General features: G+C 42.9%; 1 protein-coding gene across 8 annotated transcripts in view; it reads right to left on the bottom strand.

Annotated features, from left to right (window-relative positions):
• ITSN2 (intersectin 2) overlaps nt 1-22,412 on the bottom strand; it is an 87,316-nt gene that overhangs the window by 34,310 nt on the left and 30,594 nt on the right. For all 8 annotated transcript variants that reach the window (XM_052687906.1, XM_052687925.1, XM_052687933.1 and 5 more), the window contains exons 9-28: nt 21,577-21,640; nt 19,810-19,947; nt 19,586-19,671; nt 18,354-18,616; nt 17,480-17,629; nt 17,096-17,236; nt 14,698-14,785; nt 13,952-14,091; nt 10,767-10,903; nt 8,385-8,773; nt 7,447-7,568; nt 6,387-6,562; nt 5,811-5,955; nt 5,307-5,509; nt 4,652-4,716; nt 3,711-3,877; nt 3,340-3,385; nt 3,028-3,149; nt 2,489-2,585; nt 1,458-1,649 (exon numbers count right to left, since the gene is read on the bottom strand). In XM_052687906.1, the coding sequence (XP_052543866.1) occupies nt 1,458-1,649; nt 2,489-2,585; nt 3,028-3,149; nt 3,340-3,385; nt 3,711-3,877; nt 4,652-4,716; nt 5,307-5,509; nt 5,811-5,955; nt 6,387-6,562; nt 7,447-7,568; nt 8,385-8,773; nt 10,767-10,903; nt 13,952-14,091; nt 14,698-14,785; nt 17,096-17,236; nt 17,480-17,629; nt 18,354-18,616; nt 19,586-19,671; nt 19,810-19,947; nt 21,577-21,640 (2,931 nt within the window). The remainder of the gene's footprint in view (nt 1-1,457; nt 1,650-2,488; nt 2,586-3,027; nt 3,150-3,339; nt 3,386-3,710; nt 3,878-4,651; nt 4,717-5,306; nt 5,510-5,810; nt 5,956-6,386; nt 6,563-7,446; nt 7,569-8,384; nt 8,774-10,766; nt 10,904-13,951; nt 14,092-14,697; nt 14,786-17,095; nt 17,237-17,479; nt 17,630-18,353; nt 18,617-19,585; nt 19,672-19,809; nt 19,948-21,576; nt 21,641-22,412) is intronic.

The raw sequence follows: 22,412 nt of genomic DNA, 5'->3' as shown, positions 1-22,412 counted from the left end.
GCATCCACAGCCTCCTCGGGCAACCTGTGCCAGTGCCTCACCACCCTCTGGGGGAAAACCTCAGCCAGAACCTCAATTTCATGACCTGTACTCTATGCTGCTTTGTCCAAACTGTATGCAAACAGAATATTTCCAAAGGAAATATCAATCTTTTAGATAAGCTCAATCAAAAGTAGTTTCAATCTAAACACAGCAGTTGTTGACACCAAAGTCACAGTCAGTGCATAAAATAAAAATGTGTTACCTGCAACGTTAGCACAGATGTGATTTAACTACAAATGGGGCACTTTGGCCAGATACGAAGCTTCTGAGTGGACAAGCCAAGCTTTCCAACCCAAGCTGGACCTCCATCACCACATTTGGGAATTCTAACAACCAAACTAAGTTCATCAAATCTCAAGTGCAAGCTGCTCCCACAGAGCCGCAGGCTTTTCAGGATATACATCAACCACAATTCCAGATGCATGCCTTTGTACTGCAAAAAATACAAATGATGCCTGGCGAAAAAACAGCAAGTGAAGGGATGTGACTTGCTAAGTGAAAGGGACAACTTTCACGTCAACTACCCAAACCCTAACGGGCTCCCAAAGCCACAAATGCCATGGGCTGATGAAAGGCTGATTTAAATCAAGTGCCCAAGAATGAAAAGCTGAAGGAGGAGTAAGAGCAGTGGTAATTTTCTCTGAGCAAAGCTGACAAAAGAAACAATAACTAAAAAAGCCAAGAGGAGGGGGGAGAGGGGAGGGACCAGAAACATTTCCTATGTTTATGTGCAAAAAAAACCCAACAAAACAACCAGGAAAACACCTGACCTTCAGACAGGCGAATATCCTGGCATTCAGGTCTCAGGCTGCTGCTGCTGATTTTCAGCTTAACGTTGCTTTGATACATACACCTCATTTATCAGAGCTGGACAGGAGCAGTTGTGAGCCAGGACTGACACATCTACCACAGATTACTTCACTTGTTAATGCTAGAATTTTCTTTTTTCTTAAATCCTTTGTGATTACTTTTACTGAATTGACAAACTGTTAAATTTAAGTTAAAGAAGACTACAGCAGACACTTTTTTCATGGTTTATGAAACTTGTGGAAGCCCTGCAATGAAGCATAATGCTCTTGTACTGGCTTCCAGTCAGCACCAGCTATCAAACACCAGATATCTGTATGCCAGCCTCTCTTTTAGGTGGACACCCCCCAGATGTATTGCCCTAGCTCACCCTCACACTCTCACTACTGCACTTTGGCTGTTGGTGATCTGATGGTTATTTGCAGGTTAAATAGAGAAGTATTTCAAGTACAGAGTTCCAAAGAAAAGCATTTAAAGAAAGGAGTATTTAAAATCCCAATAACTTCAGTTGACGCTTGGAACTCAAAATTCCAAGTTCAAAGCAAAAGAACAGTAATGCACTTTTGAAAGAAAGAAACAAAATGGTTTTTAATAAAATTGTTGCTTACACTGCTGACTTGGATCAGAATCTGTGGTCATCTTCACGTAGTTGGAAGGGAAGAGACCTGTCACACCATTGAGTTCTCCTTGCCACCAGTCAGCATCATCTTTGCTCAGCACGTTAATAAGCTGCCCTTTGGAGAAGCTGAGCTCGTCTTCATTGTTTGCCATGTAATCATACATTGCTATTACTTGACACACTATGAAGAAAAAGCAAAGTTAGCAGGATGCTGTGACACAAAACAGTAAGGCAGTTTTTCAGTATTTTGCACAGACACAGGAAAGAAACGACAATTTCACATGAACTGCTACAGAAGAAAAACACCAGACAGGATCACAGCTTGCTAAGGAATCAAGTTTACTTCTGTCTTCCCTTGGCTCAGCACAGAAAGTGAGTTTGGTCACCTTGCAGATTCTACTTGTAAGAAAAATGCAGCAAAGGAAGCGTGCACTGCTCATCATGTGCTGCAAGTTCCAGCAAAGGGAGGACTTGTCCAGACAACCAGGTACAACCAAAGCATGGCTGTGGGGAGCTCCACACAACCAGAAAAGCTACTCTTCTGTGAAATCATCTCATTTTGTACTCAGGTATCGAAATGAAAAATACACTGTGGGATGTGCAGCTCAGATTCCTTCTTAGAAAGAGCACTGCATGGAATTCCGAGGTGCCTGCCAATGACTGCTTGTTTTCTGTAGGGTTTTTGCTAGTTTGGCAAGAAGGAGTTTACAAATGAACTGAGTTTGGTTCTGCAATGCAGGCAGGAAAATTAAAGAGCCTTACAAACAGTATAGGCTGGGGCAGGGACCCCATGCAGGATCGCTGTAAACACATGGGAGATTTTCCCTTTCATGGACAGAGATTAAATCTGAAGGACACATATGCCAAAAGACTCAGATTCCGACTAGGACTTCACCTTCTACAGCAAAGCACAGCAAGATAAAGCCATTAAACACAGTGTTAATTCAAATTAGTATGTGAACAATCCAAGCAGTTCAACACCAGAAATGAAATGAAATACAAATAAAACCATTTTTTCACCTGAGGGGGCAGCAGATGTGGTTCGCTCACTGCTCGGACCCAGTAACTTCACATGGCTGGCAGGGAACCATCCTTTCTGTCTCTTTTTCCCTCTTGCCTGCAGAAATGGTTATTACACAGTCAAGAAACGAAACAGCATAAGGATTGGAAAAACACAACAGATGCATCACACAGCTCTGCCTATGGAAAACAAAGTTGGTCTTTCAACAGCAATTAAGCACTAAGCATCTCAGAAGCTAAGATCTGGCTAAAGGATGAAACAACCAAACTCAAAGCTGCATCTTAATATGCTCTCACAAATCTGTACATTCAAAGGTTTTAAGTGCAGCTAATTATTTCAGTGCACAATTTCACAGTAGGGTTATAGATCTGCTCTAAGAAAATTCCACTTACACATCAATTAAAGAGTCTCAAATGAGGTACTGCCACTTTCCAACCAGCTTTCAGAGCGCTCTACTCAGTGGCTCATCTCAAATTGAACCAAACAACCCCTCACTGCTGCTCATCAAAACACAACGACTGTTCCTCCAATCACTCACCTGCAGCTCTCCTTGCCACCATCCGCTAGCATTTTTCTTCAGGATAAGTATGAGCTGCCCAGGAGCAAGACTAAGCTGTTCACTTCCTGATGCAGCATAAGCAGTAGTCACCTGAGCAATTTCTGAAAAGAAAGCATATGAATTGTCTTTGTTATACTTTCACTACGATAAGGGCTACTTCCAAAGAAAGAAGCTGCTATTTCTCTTGTAAGCAAGCACACTGGCAGACCTTAGAACACTGCTATGAACACACATGCCTTATTAATCACTTAAAACACAGTCCAAAATGGTGAAAAGTTGTAACGCACTCACCAGGTTTCTTATTTATTGTTCCAGTTTTGCCAGCATTACTAGAACCCTGTAACAAAGACACAACAATATTCTTTTCATGTTTAATAAATCCAGTGGAGTTTATTTACGCTCTTTTTAAGCAGGTGCCACGTAGATGGAGGTTTCAACTCTGAGCCCTAATTTAACAAAACGCCAAGATCCTGCTGTGAGAGCAGCAATGGGACACTGTGGTTAGAGCAATCTGGGACTCGAGTCCCCTAGGATCCTCTTTCCTGTCAGGCAATTTAATCTCTGCTTAACATCAGCGTATCAGTAACAGGTATCAAGAACAGAAATACACTAAAACAGAAAAAAGCATCACGAATTATACAAGACTTGAAGTAAGAACTCACTTCTTGATCCTTTGGTCTGACATAATTGGAGGGGAAGATCCCAGTTCTGTCATCAATGCTCCCTGTCCACCATTCCCCTTCTTTCTGGGTCACCAGGATTTCCTCACCTTCAGTGAAAGTCAAGTCTCCAGGCTCAGAGCTTGAATAGGAATACAGTGCAACGTACTCTGCACAAATAGCACATAGAGGCGGAGAGAACAGCTTCAGATATGAGGATAAAAGTCCATCAGACACCAACATCTTGGATGTCAGCACCCTTCGTGGTGTCCATAGTGTGGATCACATCACAGAACCATAGAATGGCCTGGGTTGCAAAGGCCCACAGTGCTCATCCAGTTCCAACCCCCTGCTGTGTGCAGGTCACCAACCAGCAGCCCAGGCTGCCCAGAGCCACATCCAGCCTGGCCTTGAATGCCTGCAGGGATGGGGCATCCACAGCCTCCTTGGGCATCATCCTGTTCCAGTGCCTCACCACCCTCTGGGGGAAAAACTTCCTCCTAACATCCAACCTAAACCTCTTCTGAATGTCCTAGCAAGCCTGTGAAGCAAACCCTACCTTACAGACTGCTATCACAGCTTGCCTTGTGCTCACACCTCCGACTTAAGGATACACAACGTTTTACAGATATGAATTTGGCAGTGAGTTACCACACTTGGAACAGACTGCAGATAAGCAGAAGCCTGGGGAACTTACACCCAATTGTAGGAAGCAAAAAAAAACAAACAACACAAGCAATCAAACAAAATCAAACCCAACCAAACAAAACCAAGATGGCTACGCTCAACCTGAATTAATTACAAATATTACTGAAGTTCTCATTTTTGGATTCTCCTAACAATAGCTCAGCATTTGCACTGTATTTTCTGGACAGGCACTGCAGGTATGGCTCAGACATGTCTCACATATTTCAGCTCCATCACACACTGTTATTCACTCTTACCTTCTCCCGCTGGGTAGAGCTGTGCACTGGACTTCTTCTTTACTGCTGCATAAACAGCTTCTGGTCTGCAGAAATTAAAAAGGACGTTTGAATAATCAAAATGCTGACCAACACATCTCTCTATTAGGATGAGCCTAAGCTCGCTTGAGTGTCTCCAAGTTGCTATTTTTCATTACAAAAGTTCCCTCCACTTTTAAAAAGGTGACAGATATCACTGAGCAGCAACCAAGAGCACACCACACTCCAAAGATCGATGTCATACTATAAAACTAGAAAGTATTATTTACCAATTGTTCACATCCATAAAGATTTTTGCCCAAATTCTCTCAATTCTGAAGTATTTCTAAGAACTTTCATCATAACACGATGAGAACAATTCACACACAATGGTGCAGCCACCCCAGCATTAACAAGACTTCAGTAAATACCCTGATGAATCATCAGCCGCCGCTGACTTTTCACAGCACTCACCTTGTAAGGCTGTTTATTTACACAGCAGTGAGCCCAACATTAATTGGCTTCCAAGAATGAAATAATAAAAGTGTAAATCAGTGCAATCAAAGAGCATTCAGAATCTGCACTGCAACCACTTTGCACCCTGGAACACCTCTCTCTGCAAACTGCCAAATAAAATACTAGCCAAAGTTACACTTACTCCTCTTTCTTCTCACTTCCAGGTAAGAGCTTGACATAAGACTTGGGAAACCAACCCCTTCCTCCATGCACCTCTCCAAACCACCAGTTTTCCTGCTGCTCCAGGACAGAAATGATATCATTTTTGGAGAAGTTCAAGTGGTTATCTTTTTTTGCAGTCCAAGAGCAAAGTGCTTGTGCTTTCAAGTTCTCGACGGGCTGCCCCTGGTAAGACAGAAGCAGAGATGTGTTCGCACTCACCCTCACTGGTGTGGGTGTTAAACGTGCATTGATGCATCAGTTATTGCAGTCCAAGCAAGTTCATTCCTAACTGTGGTTTTTTTTTTTTTGTCTGGTCAATGTTTTACAGAGGTGACTAAGAAACCATCTCCACTGTTTCCTATCTCACAAACATCTTGTGTGTTTAACTACAGGTGAAACTATCCTAATTCAGAAACGCACTGCACGTGTCCTCTTGGTCCCCACTCCGTGGATGGGTGCAGTTATGTCACAACACACAACGTACCTGTCCATGAATGGGTGACACAGATCCAGGGGACACAGTGCGGGTAAAAGCTGACTTCTGCTGCCACGCTGCATTAACGTTCAGGCTGGAGAAATGTACGTTCTGGTAATCTGACTCTTCTACAGATCTGCTTGGTGAAAGTGGTCTGCAGATTGAAGACAGACGTAATAAACACACAGCACTTTTGATTTTTAAAGCACTTCACGTAGAATCACTTCTTTTTTTTTTTTTAAATATAGATACAAACAAGTAATACTACAGTTGTGGATGCCCCATCCCTGGAGGCATTCAAGGCCAGGCTGCATGTGGCTCTGGGCAGCCTGGGCTGCTGGTTGGCAACCCTGCATGTGGCAGGGGTTGGAACCAGATGAGCATTGTGCTCCTTTGCAACCCAGGCCATTCCATATTCTACACAATGAAAAAAAAGCCTATCAAATATTTTAAATATGCAAGCTGTGACTTTCCAATAGGTTTTTCAGTAAGTTCTCTTCTTTTAAAATATCACTGACTGACACCACACAGCACACTGCATTAACTCTGAACAAGCAATCTGAACACAAATATAACAAAACTCACTCTGAAGTAGCTGAGGTAGTAGATAAAGATACTGTAGGAGGAAGTAAGGCCTTCTTTGGAGACAAAGCTTTTTCTCCTTCTGGTATTCTTTCCACGTAATTGCACGGAAACCAACCAATACGTCCTTGGAAGCTCCCATAAAGCCAGCCAGGCTCTCCAACATTTTTTTCATCAACCTACGGACAGGAGGATAAAAATACAAAGAAAACATAATTTGCAGTGTGAAACAACAGGATATCTATCATATGTCAGCTCCCACTGGTAGACCAAACAGCACGAGCAGCGCTCGCAGGGGCAGCATTTGCAATTCTGTCTCCTCCCAGAGTTGAGCTGATTACACGCCGGCGGTGATGCAGCTGTGCTGTGTCTCCAGCAGCTCCCCAGGTAACAGACCAACTCAGTGACTCGTGGAGGCAAGCAGGGACAGCCTCAGGTGTTGCCTTCAAACATGGCCCAAAGCCACACAACACTGAGGGTCCACAGACGACACCAGGAGCAATTTTGGCTTGCCAATGTTATGCTGTGTTGTGTTGCAATTTCGACTGCATGGCCAAGAATCAGTGGCTGGCCAGCCAAGCAGCACATGAAAACTGGTGCAGTTTTAAGAGCTGTGCTGCTCTTAAGTGAGGAAGCCCAAATATTTCTCAGTGATCTTAATTTTTTAATAAAAGACAAAAATGTGCTGAGCCTCCAATAACTTCATTCACAAGGCAGCCAAAAATTTTCTTGTTTACTGTAATGATTAAGCGTGGAGCATTTGTGCTACACACCCATGTCAGTATGGAGGTCTCCATCGTGCTGCCTATCATCAAAGGCAGAGGAAGAAAAAACAGGCTAAAATTAGCAGCTAATCAAATCCCAGCAGCCAGTCAGCTTAGTTGAGGTTGGCGGTAGAAGAGGAGGTGGTGGCTGCTGGTGTATTTCTAAAATAAGACACCTGCAGTTCAACAGCTAATTGTGTCTGAAAAGGAAGCCAAAACAACACAAACCACTTTTGTTTCCTCTGAGGGTCAGAAGGGAACTGTTTTGTGAAGTGTTAAGTACAAATGGCAAATCTCACCTGAATTATATCTCCAGTATTAAAGCTCATCTCATCATGATTCCTCGCCTCAAACGGATACAAAGCTCTGTAATTCACAAAGGCAACAGAATTCCTGGATTCTGAAGCACTGATGGCGTTGCCTGAAATGATAAGAAAACTCATCATCATTCAAGGCCAGGCTGGATGTGGCTCTGGGCAGCCTGGGCTGCTGGTTGGTGACCCTGCACACAGCAGCGAGGTTGAAACTAATGATCACTGCGGTCCTTTTCAACCCAGGCCATTCTATGATTCTATCTTTCAGCACCCCAGTTGGCTCTCGCTTAACTCAGTTAATTAAACTGGCTAATGAGAACTGGCAAGAACTAACGAAAGCTGAGTTGCAGTAAAGTCACCTTCTGGGAAAATATTGTTAAACAAGGATTTCTGAATATCTACAGAGAAAGTCAGGTTGACTTCAGTTCTTTTTTTGTTACTCAGAGGCACTGAGTGGTACAAAAAGCAGCAGGTTTCAGTGTTAACAAATCACTGAGGGTTACCTGTGCATCCACTCATCACCTGACAAAGCTCCACGTTAGCCTTCTGCTTTAATGACAGAGAGATCAGGCCTCACAAAAAAGCTACAGTACTTCTGCTTCCAACAACACCTACACTTTGTTAGCCACAACCACTGGAAGATTTGCCATTGGGGCCATTGGTGGTAAAAATGGAGCAAATCACAGAATCACAAGGTTGGAAACGATTACCCAGTCCAACCGTCTTCTCATTACCACTGAGAAACTGATAAAGACAAACTGGATCAATAGGATGATTTACAGCTAACTAAAGACATGGAACATTGTGTTTTGCTTATAGCACGAGGCAGTAAGTCTGCCACGGTGTCACAGTAATACACCTAAAGAATGAAAAATGACTTAGGAAAACAAGAACCACCGAGGCAACAATCTAACTAAGATTACCTTCATTGGTCCAGGGTGGCTTAAGACTTTTACCCTCTGTTGGTTTCAACAGATCTCCAAACTTCTCACTTATGTTTAATTTAGCAGCACATTTCTCTGCCTCGTGAGAAGTGGTGGCTTCTTTTATCTTTTTTATTTCTTCATTCTGCTTACGCCTCTCCTCAGCTTCTTTTGCAATTTGTTCTTGCCTTCTTTTCTCTTCCTCCAGTTGTCTCTGCCGTTGCTCTGTTTCTCTCAAGATCCCAGCTTGCTTATTTTTCTCCTCCTCTTCATGAAGCTTTTCCTGAACCTTTTCCTGCATTCTCTCCTCCTCTAATCGCTTCTTCTTCTCCTCTTCTTCCCTTCGGATATTTTCCTGCCATCGATTCTCCTTCTCCCTTTTTGCTTTCCTTAAAAAAGGAAATGAGAAAGAAGTAGGAGAACATTCATCTACAATTGAAAGAGATTCTATTCACAGAATAATCAACTTCACTTGTAAGTGGACTTGTAAACAAATCTGAATCTATGATATCAGTCACTTTTCTCACTGGACAATCAGCTCTTCCACAGGAGACTGCTTTATCTACACAAGAGTGCCAGGATATCCCACGTGTAAGTAATAAATGGATTTGAATTCTTAGTACAGGGAGACTGCCACATAGATACCTGCCTCCTCGTACACTTCTGCTCGCCTACACACAAGCAAGACAGAAGTGCATTCATTTAATAAGGGTGACTTGAAGCTGCCCACCATAGCAACAAGCTTCCAAGCCCCATGACTGAAAAGTAACATTTCCAAATAGATGAGTATTAAAATTACGTTCTGTTATAAACATAGGAATAGTCTTTGCATGCTACCTTTGTTGCTTTAGCTCTCTGTTTTCAGCCACTACTCAGTGGTTATTGCACCACTGTTGCCACACTCTTCAGCTACTAAGGATAAAATGGGTAGCAGAAAGTCAGGAGAGGAGAAAAACAGTGGCATCTCAGGACAGCAAGTTTAAAAGCCCCAAAACTACTGTTTCTTAGTCAGCAACACAAGAGAAACTACACTTATTGGGAATGAAAAAGCAAGAGGCAACAACTGAAAAGCTTGATTTCTCAGTACAAGCTGAGCAGCGCAAAACCAGCACTTCGTACATGAACCAGGGCTGCTGAAATGATTTGCTCAAAGACCTATTTTAACGTCCTGGTCCTCCTCCTAAAACAGAAATCAAACTTACAGTTAAAAATGTAAGTTATTGAGCTCCCAAGATTAACACAGGCAGTGGCACAGCTGCACAGGGAGGTGGTGGGGTCATCGTCCCTGGAGGCGTTCCAGAGATGTGGGGATGTGGCACGGAGGGACGTGGGCAGTGGGCATGGAGGGGTGGCTTGGGGTTGGATTTGGGATCTGAGGTCTTTTCCAACCTGAGTGATTTGATGAATCAAGAAGTCAATGTCCTTCCTACTGTGTAAGTACCATCTCACAATAGAATGAATATACACAACAAAGAACTAGCAACTACTCAAGAAGAAGTGCTTTTAAGGAAATATTTAAGAACTTCCCAAAGGTAACAAAACAAGGAGAAAACATGAGGAATTGCAGATGTGTGAGAATTATCTATCTGCAGTACTACAACCAGGCCTGGGGCCTGCAGGACATGAAGGACATGGAGCTCTTGGAGCAGGTCCAGAGGAGGGCACTGAGATGATCAGAGGGCTGGAGCAGCTCTCCTGTGAGGAAAGGTTGAGGGAACTGGGCTTGTTTAGCTTGGAGAAGAGAAGACTACAGGGAGACCTCATAATGACCTTCAAGTACTTAAGGGAGCATATAAACAGGAGGAGAACGACTGTTTAAAGGATGAACAGTGATAGGACAAGGAGGAATGGTTTTAAACTGAGACAAGGGAGGTTTAGGTTAGATCTTAGGAGGAAGTTTTTCCCCCAGAGGGTGGTGAGGCACTGGCACAGGTTGCCCAAGGAGGCTGTGGATGCCCCATCCCTGCAGGCATTCAAGGCCAGGCTGGATGTGGCTCTGGGCAGCCTGGGCTGCTGGTTGGTGACCTGCACACAGCAGGGGGTTGGAACTGGATGAGCACTGTGGGCCTTTGCAACCCAGGCCATTCTATGATTCTATGACAAAAGAAGCTAAAATGTTAATAGAAAAAGTGTTGCTTGGTTTATTTGCCCTTCACACCTGAGTTTCTAAATTCCACGAAAAGATAAAAATAGATCAGAAAAAGGAAATGCAGAACGCCTTGTACTGGTGGTACTCCATTTAAACTGCTTTTCTCAAGGCAACTAACCAGGATGTATTTTTGCCAGTTATACTTCCTGTGTATTAAAATCAGTATCTGAAAGACACCCTGGCACTCCTTTGCTCTAAAAACTGCTATGCTGACACACTTTAAGACATGGTACCTTGCAGCTTCATCTTCCAGCCGCTTTTTCTGCGCAAGTTCGGCTCTTCTTTTCTCTACCTCTCTTATTTTGCTCTGTTTGATCTTATGGAGCTGCTCCAAGGCTAATTGCTGCGTGCTGTAGCTTTCTCTCAGGTCCTAATAAGGAAACACAATAAAGTACATCATAAGAAATGAAACCAATCTTTTAGGAAGCACCCGAGCACTGTAACGCTTCGTGAACCAAACTATTATTTTATCCATACAAACGAACAACGTAACACTGAGTTCTTAACAGTCCTTGAAGGTCACTGCAGAGTCAAACAAACTGAAGTATGAAAACAGCTGGCAGGTTTGCAAGTCCTTTCATAGAACTCGGGCTTTCAAAGCGCCCTTCAGACAAACACCTGCTGGAAACAGCAAATGTGACAGGAAACAGGGAGAAGCGTCACGTTTCCATACAACACTGTGAAAGGACAAAGACGACAGCGAAGCACGCTCTGAACAACCACAAAACACGCTGTTGGAGAGGCAGGCTTCAACTGAAGGCCAACACAATGCCATAAAGCTGAGAATACATCCCCAGCATCCGCCCCCTTTGCAACGTTTCTGTTCTTTCTCTCCGTTCCCAATTGTAAAACACAATGACAAATTGCTGCATGCAAATGGAAGACTGAAATTATTTGAGCAGAATAGGAGGGATCAGTTCCATAACTCAATCAAAAAGCTTAAGAACATCCTCAGTAGGCTTACCACTGCAGGCAGCTCAGCCTAACACTCACACTGCCTTCTTCCTCTATGAACTTCTAGTTTTGGGGGCACATTCTTCAGTTCCTATTTCACCTCCCTCTGATAATGGACATTTTCACAGAACACAGAGCGTGAATCTTTGGGATAATTACATTTACAGGAAAGAAAACCAGCAACAATTTGAGTACCTCAAGAACTTATTTTGTCACAGTACAAAGCTAGACGTCACACTACCATGAGGAATCCTACTGACACACACTGAGCTACAGGTGCACTCTGCCTTTCTGTATCTGATGTGAAATGCAAATAAAGCAGTTATCAGTGATCTGTTCCCACCACAGTAAGCACTGCCAACCACAATCACAGCGCCTGAGAAAACTCTGCAATTCCTATGAACAAGACTTCTGTGCCAGTGAAACTCTCAAACACATCTACTTGCTACTGTTTTTTTCCCAAATGTATTCAGTTGAAAATATTTTCTCATGCTACACAGAAACTGAGGATTGCTATGGAAACAAACTCTCATATCTTTGATTTAAGAAGAAAAAAACCCAAGCCAGATGTCTTACACCAGCAGACAAAAGCAGCATGAGGAAAAACAGGAAGCAAGTTTTAGTGCAGGGTTAATCTGGAGGTTTAAAAGCATGGCTGTCGCTGTGGCATGTCATCACCTGGGCACTGACATCACTTCAGTCCCAAACTCAGGATTCACATGCCTGACTCCATATACATGACTTGAGGGCCAGAGCACCTCCCCTACAAAGACAGGCTGAGGGAGCTGGGCTTGTTCAGCCTGGAGAAAAGAAGGCTTCAGTACCTAAAGGGAGCCTACAAACAGGAGGGGAATCGACTCTTTGAAAGGGACAGAAACAGCAAGACAAGGGGAAATGGTTGGAAGTTGAGGGAGGGGAGATTTAGGTTGGGTGTCAGGGGAAGTTCTTTACAGAGAGAATGGTGAGGTGCTGGAACAGCTGCCCAGAGAGGCTGTGATGCCCCATCCATCCCTGGAGGTGTTCAAGGCCAGGTTGGATGGGGCCCTGGGCAGCCTGGGCTGCTATGAAATGTGGAGGTTGTGGCAGGGGGTTGGAGCTTCATGATCCTTGAGGTCCCTTCCAATCCAACCATTCTATGATTTTGTGATTCCCAGCTTCAGGTGCATGAACTAGACATGGTGAGACACAGAGAGAGCAACAGATGGAAAGCAAGGAGAAGACACTGCTTCCATCTTAGACAGTGCTCTTTTTGTTGATGTTACCTTAACTAAAAAGAAACAGTTGAGTAAAACAACTTAAACAAAGTCCATTAAGACATAAAATAGCTATCATCACTTTGCAGTTTGGCTTTCTAAGCAGGTAAACAAAATTGTACATCTTTATGAGGATTTAAAAGCTAGCAGAAAGAACAAAACTACTGATTTTCTTTTAGGAAAATTTCTTTAACATAAGTTACATATCCAAACAGAAAGGGTAAGCAGAGAAAAAAATGCGAAATAATTAAAAAGCAAAAGAGCCAAAGATTAGAAAATAACCTTAAGTAAGAGGAAGAGGTTGTTGAGACAGCTTAGCAGAGACAAAAGGCACTGAAGAACAGAATCATCCATACTGTCACACTGTAAGATAAGGCAGATAAAAAGCTAATTAATCTTTGCACTGTATTTTGGAAAACATTTTTTAGGGAAGACTAAACAGTGGATGCAGCCACTGAACACAGCAAGCCATGCAAGCATACAAGGAACTCAAAATGCACGTCACTGATGTTTCATGCAGCCTGTTCTTCTTCCAAGAAAAGAAACTCTTAGCAATGCTTACAAATTCAATCCCTGTTCTTTTCGATGGCGAGTGCAGAGCCCTCGCGTTGGCCCAGCATCAATGCACTGCGTAGGAATACAGTTCACATCCCTGCCACTGAGAGTGAGCCAGGAAATAAAGTTAAGTGGATGCATGCCTGAGCACTGGGTGTGTTTTTAGGTACATCGAGAGTTGCTGCTGAAACAAAAATAGTTTTAGGGCCAGCAGCCAACATTTACCACCTTATCCTCAAAGCAGCAGCCTATGCTGACTTACAGAACAACACCTAAGTCTGCTACTGGGTCCTGTGCAGTGTGCTGTGGAACCCTGCGCTCCTTTCAACACGAATTAAAACTCCACGATTCAAAGATTGTAGCCCATAAGAACACTGTATAACCCCATAAAAAAGAACCTTCCAGAGCCTCAGAAACCTCAATTCCAAAGCAAAGGTTGAGAGTGAGCAACAGTCGATTCATGCAAAGCAATGATCAGCTAGATGTTGATATTTTAGTACATCAGGATAGCTTTCAATGAATTTCTCTTGTGCTACAAGACTTCTGGTCATTCTTTTGTGACACTGAAAGTTGGGAAGACCTTTTGGAAGCGCCAGCAATCTTTCCACATGGATGAAGAAATGCACTCACTGTACGCAGTCAGAGAACACACGTACCTTCAGCTGGCTGTTAAACGCATCCATTTCAGCAAGCTTAGCAGCAGTTTCTTTCTCAAGGGCATCTAACTGTTCCTTAAGTCTTTGGCATAATTCTTCCTTTTCTAGAGACTTCTTCTGCACTGAAGCAATTCCTGCATCTGCATTAGAAGATAAACAACTTTCTGTTCTCATCAAGTTATTTTCTCCCCAGCATACATACATACATTGCCAAATTCCTTCCTTACAAAAATCCTTTGACTTACCCTCCTGTTTGCATACAGCACCAAGAAGGAGGCCAACATCCACCTGACACATAGAGGCATTACGTGTAGCATGGAATGCTTTACAAATGGTTTTTTGTATCATGTTGGATCAGTTCATAGCAAGCTTCTGAAGGCAGGAATTTGCAGCGTGCTTTGATACAAAGATCAGTGTAAACTTTTAATGAACCCCCCTGACTTAATGCTACCAAAAACACCCTGTGTAACAAGGACCATTGTATCTGAGGATGGCACAGTCTGCAGAAAGGAAGTTTTAAGCAAACTCTGTTTCTCACAAAAATGTGCTTGTTTGCTTCTTATTCACAACACAGTAGAAGCAAAGGAACACAGATGCAACAATTCTCAGGTGGCTCTCACTGAAAAGATATTAAAACAAAGGCAGGATTGACCCCTCCTTATCCAACAGCTTATTTTTTTAAACAGCATGACATGAAATGATAAAAACCCAGCAATGTGAACCACGACTCATCTGCAGGCACTTACTTTGAGTGCTGTCGAGTTGAACGTTTTTAATTCTCTCACTTAGCAACTGCTTTTCAGGAACTAAATAAGTCAGCTTATTCTGATACTCCTGTAGATATTGAAGAGAACAAAACACATTTTTAACACTGTTTATATATTCACGTGCAAAAATTTTCAAACAGAACCCCAAGGCACTTTAATGAAACATGGATGCGAGTAAGCACTACAGGGAGGAGGAAAAACAACTTCTATACTCCCTGTGTGAACAACATTAACACCAAATAACTTTTTAATCTTTAAATCTTATCACAGTTGGAAAAGAAGTTAACAGATTTATTAAAAGTGGAAACTATCATGAGAACAGAGCTTCAAGCTTCTTAGAAGGAACAGGACAGGGGTGGGGGAGTTGCCCTCTAAGTTTAGAAGAGAGACTGCAAAGAGCTGCCTCTGAGGAACTGATCATCAAGTTGAGAGCCTGTGGGTTAAAATCAAGGACCAATGAAGGACATCTGGTGGTCAGGGTCCACTACAGGCTGCCTAAACAAGGGGATTCTGTGCATGAGGCCTTCTTGCTTCAACTGCAGGGAATGCTGTGCTGGCAGACTCTCATCTTGATGAAGACTTCAAGCACCCAGATGTCTGCTGGGAAAGCAACAGCAAGCAATCCAGGGGACTCCTGGAGTTTGCTGAGGATAAATTCCTGGTCCAATACTGGACAGGTCAACCGGAGGTGAAGAGTTGCTGGATCTGATGCTCACCAGCGCAGAGATCGTGAAAGAGGTTAAGGCTGGGGGCAGCCTGGGCTGCAGTGAACATGGCCTGGCTGAGTTCATGATCTCCAGGAATACAGGCCTAGCAAAGAGCAGAGACAGGACCCTGAACTTTGGGAGTAAGAATTTCTGGCTGTCTGATGAAGAGCCAAAAGGTCTAGGCAGGGCACGAGGGAGCAAAATCCCCTTCCCCTCACTGTAAGAGCAGAACAAGTCCAAAACCTTCTCATGAGGCTGAAGCAGCACACAAGTCTACAGGGCTGAACAATATGCATCCCAGGGTCCTGGAAGAACTGGCTGCTGTGGATTCCAAGCTGCTCCCCAGCATATCTGAAAAGTTGTGACTGTCAGGCAAAGTCCCCAGTGAGTTCATAAAAGAAAACATCTCTCCTGCTTTCAAGAAAGGGAGAAAAGAAGACCTAGGAAACTACATGTTGGTGAGCCTCCCTTCTGTGCATGGGAAGATCTTGGAGCAGATTCTCCTGCAAGGCATGTTAAGGCACATGTGAGATGAGGAGATGATCTGAAACAGCCAGCAGGGCTTCACCAAGGTCACATCGTCCCTGGCCCACCTGGTGGCCTTCTGTTATGGAGTGATGGCACTGATGGACAAAGCAAGGGCAACTGCTGACGTATGCAAGGCCTCTGACATGGTCCTGCACCACATCCTTATCTCTAATTGGAGAAATATGGATTTGAGAGCTGGATGGATTATTAGTGGATAAAGAATGGAAGGTTGCAGCCAGAGAGTTGCTGTCAATGGTTGTACGTCCAGGTGGAGGCCAGTGACAAGTGGTGACCCCAGGGGTCCATCATGGGACCAGTGCTCTTCAACATCTTTGTCAACGACAAAGACAGTGAGATAGAGTGCACCCTCAGCAAATGTGCGATGACACCAAGCTGAGTGGAGCAGCTGACACAACAGAAGGAAGGGATGGCATCCAGAGAGACCTGAACAGCCTCAAAAACCAGGCCCACAAGAACCTAATGACGTTCAACAAGGCCAAGTGCAAGGTGTTGAACTTTAGCTGGGTCAATCCTGGATATGAGTACAGAGACCAACTTTTTACAGAGTTTGATAGTAGTAGGTCGAAGGGAAATGGCCTTACACTAAAAAAGGTGAGATTTAGGTTAAATGTTAAAAAGAAATTATTTGGTCAGAGAGTGGTGAGGCATTGGCACAGGCTGCCCAGAGAATTTGTGGTTGTTCCATCCCTGGAGACATTCAAGGCCAGGCTGGATGGTGCACTGAGCAGCCCCGAGCTGATGGGTGACAACCCTGCCTACAGCAGAGGAATAAAAGTTGATGGGCTTCAAGGTCCCTTCCAATCTAAGTCGTTCTATTGACTGCCTCAAGCCTAACACAGAAATCCTCACCAAAAACTGAGGCTGGAACCATGAAAGTAACAAAAAGAAGTCACTATTATCAGTTCAAAAAAGTTTTGACTACTGTCTCCATTCAACTATCAGCTTGTTGTAGTATGCAATCAATTCTTTAGCACCACACATGAACCTAAAAACCTCTGCAACGTGGATGGCCTTGCAGATCCAAACTGATACACTGTTCCTCCTTGCTGCAGCACACAAAATTACCCAAACACAAAACAGGAAATAAAGGAGAATTAAAAGCTTAACAGAAAGCGATGTACCTGAAGTTGCTGTTGTAGTTGCTTGACTTCCATAATTCCTTGGTCACATTTTCTATCTAAAGCCTCCAGCTCAGTCCTCCGAATCTGCTTCTTGCTTCGAATATCCTGCAATCTGCCTGAGATTTGCTGATGTTTGTCCGTCTAGAAAGAAATCAGAGTAATGACACTACAGACAGCAACAAAACCCTTCTCCATACATCCGTGGAGAAAGTGTTTGATTTCAACACAGTCAATTCCTTAACAGAACTCAAAAATACCCGGTTTAGATTGCTCATCCAAAGCATAGTAAAACTCCTAGCAAACCATTAAGTCTATGTGCTAAGATTTGCACGTTTCAAAATATTGCATTTCATTTCAAGTTGGGCAGTGAAACATACGCCTTACCAGAGCTTCTAATTCAAGATTAAGGCTCTTCTTCTTAGAGGTCAACTTGATAATTTCTTCTTGTTCTCTGTTACGCTGATTAAGAAGTTCTTGGCGACGAATTCTCTCCCATTCCAAACGCCGCTGCCGCTCCAGTTCTTGCTTTGCTGCCTATAGAGAAGTTACACTGCTTTAAATCACCACGCAGGTACAGAACCCTGAGATCATGCTTTAATACAATGTGCTCAACTTGTAGACAGTGTAACAGTAACACAATGTATTGTTTTCCTCAAAATGTCTTTATAAACATCAGCGTCAAAGAACGGCGGAAGTGATCCGCCAGGGTTCTTCAGGGTTCTTTCATGGTAAAGGAAAGCAATCTGATGAAAGATGCATAATTCAGAGAGGAAAAAAATCTACTTAGCTTAGAAAACTGACCACAAATGAGCACGCTGAGATATTATTCCTAACCTCTTTTGAGTATTTCACAGATCTACCTAAAACATGAAAGCCTTATGCACACACTGAGACACCAGGCAGAAGCAAATCTGCCTGAAGTTCAAACAGCAAAATATTATCAGCTGTCAATTCAGTAGAGTCTTGTTTGGAATACAGATATATATATTTTTTAATTAAAACTAAGAAATCTATCCAACAAGTCTCATCTGTCCTTCGAAGAATCCGAAAGTCTGGGATTCAAACACCACTTTGCTCATTTGTAACACACTATTTTCAGACAGAAATGCCATTCTCTCTCTTCAGGAGAGCCTGCCATTGGCCACTCAACGACAAGGAGTCGAGGTCAGTGCCCAAATCCCAAGCGCTCCATCAAGCGAACACCACATGCACACACACATTCCGTACAGCATTACAAAAACAATGTCAAGAAAACAACCTCCCGCCTTTCTATTTCTTTCCTCCTTTCTTCTTCCCTTTGTCTTTCCAGCTCTCGTTGTCTCTCCAGCTGCCTTTCCAATTCAAGCTGTTTTTTCCGTTCCTGCTCCTGACGTTCCCTCTCTCTTCGTTCTTGTTCTTCTCTTTCTTTCTGAGCCTTACGTTCTGCCTCTCTCTGCTGCTGTTCCAACAGGACCTGACGGCGTTTTTCCAGCTCCACGTTTCCTCTCTCATAGTTTGCTTTTCTTTTGTCCTCAAACGTCACTAAAACAAGGAGAAGTAGTTATTTCTGTCCTGTGCAAAACACTGCTCTCCAACGAGTGCCTCAGTTACACCACTAAAGATAGGTATTCTCTTTTTGGCAAGTTCAGGTAGTCAGGGCACGACGATGGAAGCCCTTGGCATTTTTTCTAGTATTATTTTTTCTTCTCAAAAATACCTCGAAACTTTCCTAAGTCTATTCCAATTGCAAAAACATTGCATTTAAAACTGACCAAGAAAATGGTTTTAATTTTAAAGGAAACACAAAGGAGCAGCTTTTACAAGCTGAGAGAAGTCAATATTTTGTTGCAGAGGTTTTCCACTGAGCAAGAAATGTTAACACACAGAGTGAGCCTTAAAGGGCGTTCCCTGTAAGATCTCCTGGAGTTAAAAACAGCAGAAAACAAAACAGGATTAAGCTGAACTACAGCAGGATAAAAGGAGACTGAAAGGAGTGACTGAGGTTCCCAGCAGCCACTCTTAAAAAGGGAGGCACGCTGAGTCCCACACTGCACACACAACAGACCGTTGCCATCAGGCAGCCAACAGCAGAATTGACTTTTGTGTGCAACTCACATCTTGTCTTTAGATAATTAAACAACATTGGGATCTCTTGTTTTCAGAATGTCCAGAACAAAGTACTGCCAGTAACACTCAACAGCAAAAAAGTTTTGCAGTAGCACTGCAGTAGTTGAAAATGAAAGATTTATTTTCCAAAATACATTATTAATCAGCACACTTTTCCATTCCTACAGCTAATAATAGCACCCATCTCTGCCTCCTCCTTTTTATTAGATGTAATAGGCTGACTACAGCCACTTAACAACCCTCCTACCGTCCAAGTTAAAAGGGATCTAGCTCCTGAAATGAAACCCCCCAGCGATTTGGTTACGTCTTCCACTTTCTAAGTGTTCCAGTGTCCTTCAAAGACAGCCTTATTTATCAACAATGAGACCATGAACTTTGTTTTACCTGGCTGTTTTTTCTGTGGCTCCTCCTCTTGCACAGGCTGGTAAGACGGCAGAGTTCCATTGATATTTTCGGAGTATTTTCCACTCCTGGAGATGGCAAAAAAAACAACCAAAAAACAACAACAACAAACACAAAACCCCATCAGACAAATAACACCGTTACCTTGTTTGCATAAAAAGCTTCTGCTGAAGGCATAGTATGTTTGACTGCCTTCAGCAATTTACCTGAAGGAAGGTGGTACCAGCTCCAGAGGCAGAGTTAGTGGCAGAGGTTGCCCAGCTTTGGCCATATCAGTTAGGTGCATGGCTAACACAAACTCATCTGCTTTCAGCTGTCCGTCTCCATCAATATCAGCCAATGACCTGCACAATTTTAATAGCAATAATAATTAGAACTAAACATCACCACCACAAGTGACAGCCAAAGATTTTCACACCTGGAACTGTGAAATAACAAACAGAAAACTCCTCTGACAGGTGGCAAAATTAAAATTAGTAATAAGAACTGTGGATGGAAGGAGTGGCTGGAAGGAGACATTATTCTCAAAGAACCATCGATTCAGATATGAACTGTGTCCTTAGACTCACTCAGACTTATGGACTTATGTGAGATGCTCAATACGTGTCTGTGCTGTATTTTGTACTCAGAGTTGGACACACAGAAATGAGCCACTGAAAAAAGAATCAAAAAGGAAGCAAACAAAAAATCCACCACCCACTCACACGCCACAGGGAAAAAACAAAAGGAGGAGATGATGAAATGAGTTTTTTATTGTGCTGACAGACCAACACTATTCACACAGTACTGTTATTTATTATTACATCGTTAGTGCTACATTACAGTAATTAAGACCATTATGCCAGTAGAAGCATCAGTAATCCCTTACTTCAGGCAAAACTGTAAGTTGGTCTGGTGATCTGCATGTGCACAGAGACATCCCTGCACTGGCTACTGATGCATCCAGACCAGGCACCCAGGAGGAAAGCAGTACCTGTGTACCTGCTTTATTTCCCCACACTCCTACATGGATGAACACAACCACAAACTCCATTTTTACCCTCACAGTGTACGATCAAATAGGAATCATGTTTCAGGTCGCTGCTGATACAAACAAATGACTGCCCCCAAGATAAAGACAACAATGGAACCTCAGTGTTCCTCTGGAACAGTGAAGTTCACACGTGACATCCAAGTTATAACTGAAAGCAAAATCCAAACTATCTTATCTAGCAGGTTAAAGGCAAATTATTCAAGCCTTCAGACAACTGTAACAATTTCCACCACCACAGCAAAGACAAATCTTAAAAGCTGTTTGATTTGCAAGTACCTTGATGTACCTTGACTCCTTCTTCTTTAAGCTCTCCATATTTTAAAACTAACAAGATCATAGAATCATCTCAATCACAGAATGACTTGGGTTGGAAGGGACCTCAAGGATCATGAATCTCCAACCCTCTTGTCGCATGCAGGGCCACCAACCTCCACCTTTAATACCAGCCCAGGCTGCCCAGGGCCCCATCCAACCTGGCCTTGAACACCTCCAGGAATCCACAACCTTTCTGGGCAGCCTGTTCCAAGATGAGATCACAGAACTGTAGGGGTTGATCTTTTGCTTTACAATTCTGCTTTTCAAACAAACAAATCCTCGCCTCACCTCACCTTAAGTATCCCACCACTGAGATGGAAGTTGAAATGAACATCCGTGCTACTCTATGGAATTCAAAAAACAAAGTGTGAATAGAATAGAATCATAAAATCCTTAGGGTTGGAAGAGAGCCCTGTGGGCCATCTAGTCCAAAAAGTGAAAAGTTTAATACATTAAAGTTGAAGTGTCTTGAAAAAATCAATCACCAAATGAGTTTAAGAAGCAGCTTTGTTTCTGCTTACAGTGTCAGATCTACGGCGTCCTTTCATCATTTCTTATTAAATAAAAACTTCCTCTCTTTTAACACCATAAATGTATTGAATGCACATTCAGCAACTCAACTTACCAAATAGTAGCCAGCTGAGTCTGCGAGAGGTTTGATTGCAGAAGGGCATTCCTTGCTTGAAATCCTTCATGTAAAAACACAAAAGAGATTAATAAATACTTGGAACAAAGATTCACATGTAGAAAAAATGGGTCATGAACTGGGGCATGTTTATTTTTAATGTTAATCTGATCCATTTTCATTAATCGCTGACAGTTGGCATTACTTCCAGGCTTAACAAAAGGCATTACAATCTGAACACAATGAAGATGTAAGTATTCTGGTGTAATTCTCTTCTCATTCAAAGGTCAAAACTGAAAAACTGACATAAAAAAGGGGTATTTATGGTAATCCCCACAGCTGTTACAAGAGCACAGCTGACTGCCTGCTGGAAGTTTGAGCTGGTAAGGTAGAAAACTGCCAGTTTTCCTTGGTCAGCAGAGAGCCATACGCCTTTCTCAGGCAAGTCAACAAAACCTTCAGCCCCAAAATCAACCAAACAAGATAAAAATGCATAGAGTCCCTTTCAGGGAAGAGACAATTGTCCTTTTTTGTGTACTAAAAAACTGAGGCAGAGGGTTGGCAAGCAGTCAGTCAAAATGAGAAATCTGCTCAGCTACAGGCATACGTTCTGACTCCAAATCTATCTCCACTCACCAGATCACCATTAATAATCCAGTTTTACAAGCACTTTCATTCATTTCTAATTCTGCTCTTGTGCTAACTTTGTGCAAAGTCTTTCCAAGTCACCACAGTGCTGTGGCACAACACAGATGTCACTGGAAGTCAACGAGGAATTACACCCTTAAATCCCATTCCAGAAGTTACAATCCATGCCTGCACGGCTGCCACATCTT

This window comes from Tympanuchus pallidicinctus, unplaced genomic scaffold, assembly GCF_026119805.1.
Source record: "Tympanuchus pallidicinctus isolate F22 unplaced genomic scaffold, pur_lepc_1.0 scaffold1, whole genome shotgun sequence".
NCBI classification, from domain to species: domain Eukaryota; kingdom Metazoa; phylum Chordata; class Aves; order Galliformes; family Phasianidae; genus Tympanuchus; species Tympanuchus pallidicinctus.
This window is presented reverse-complemented; position numbering and strand designations above follow the sequence as displayed.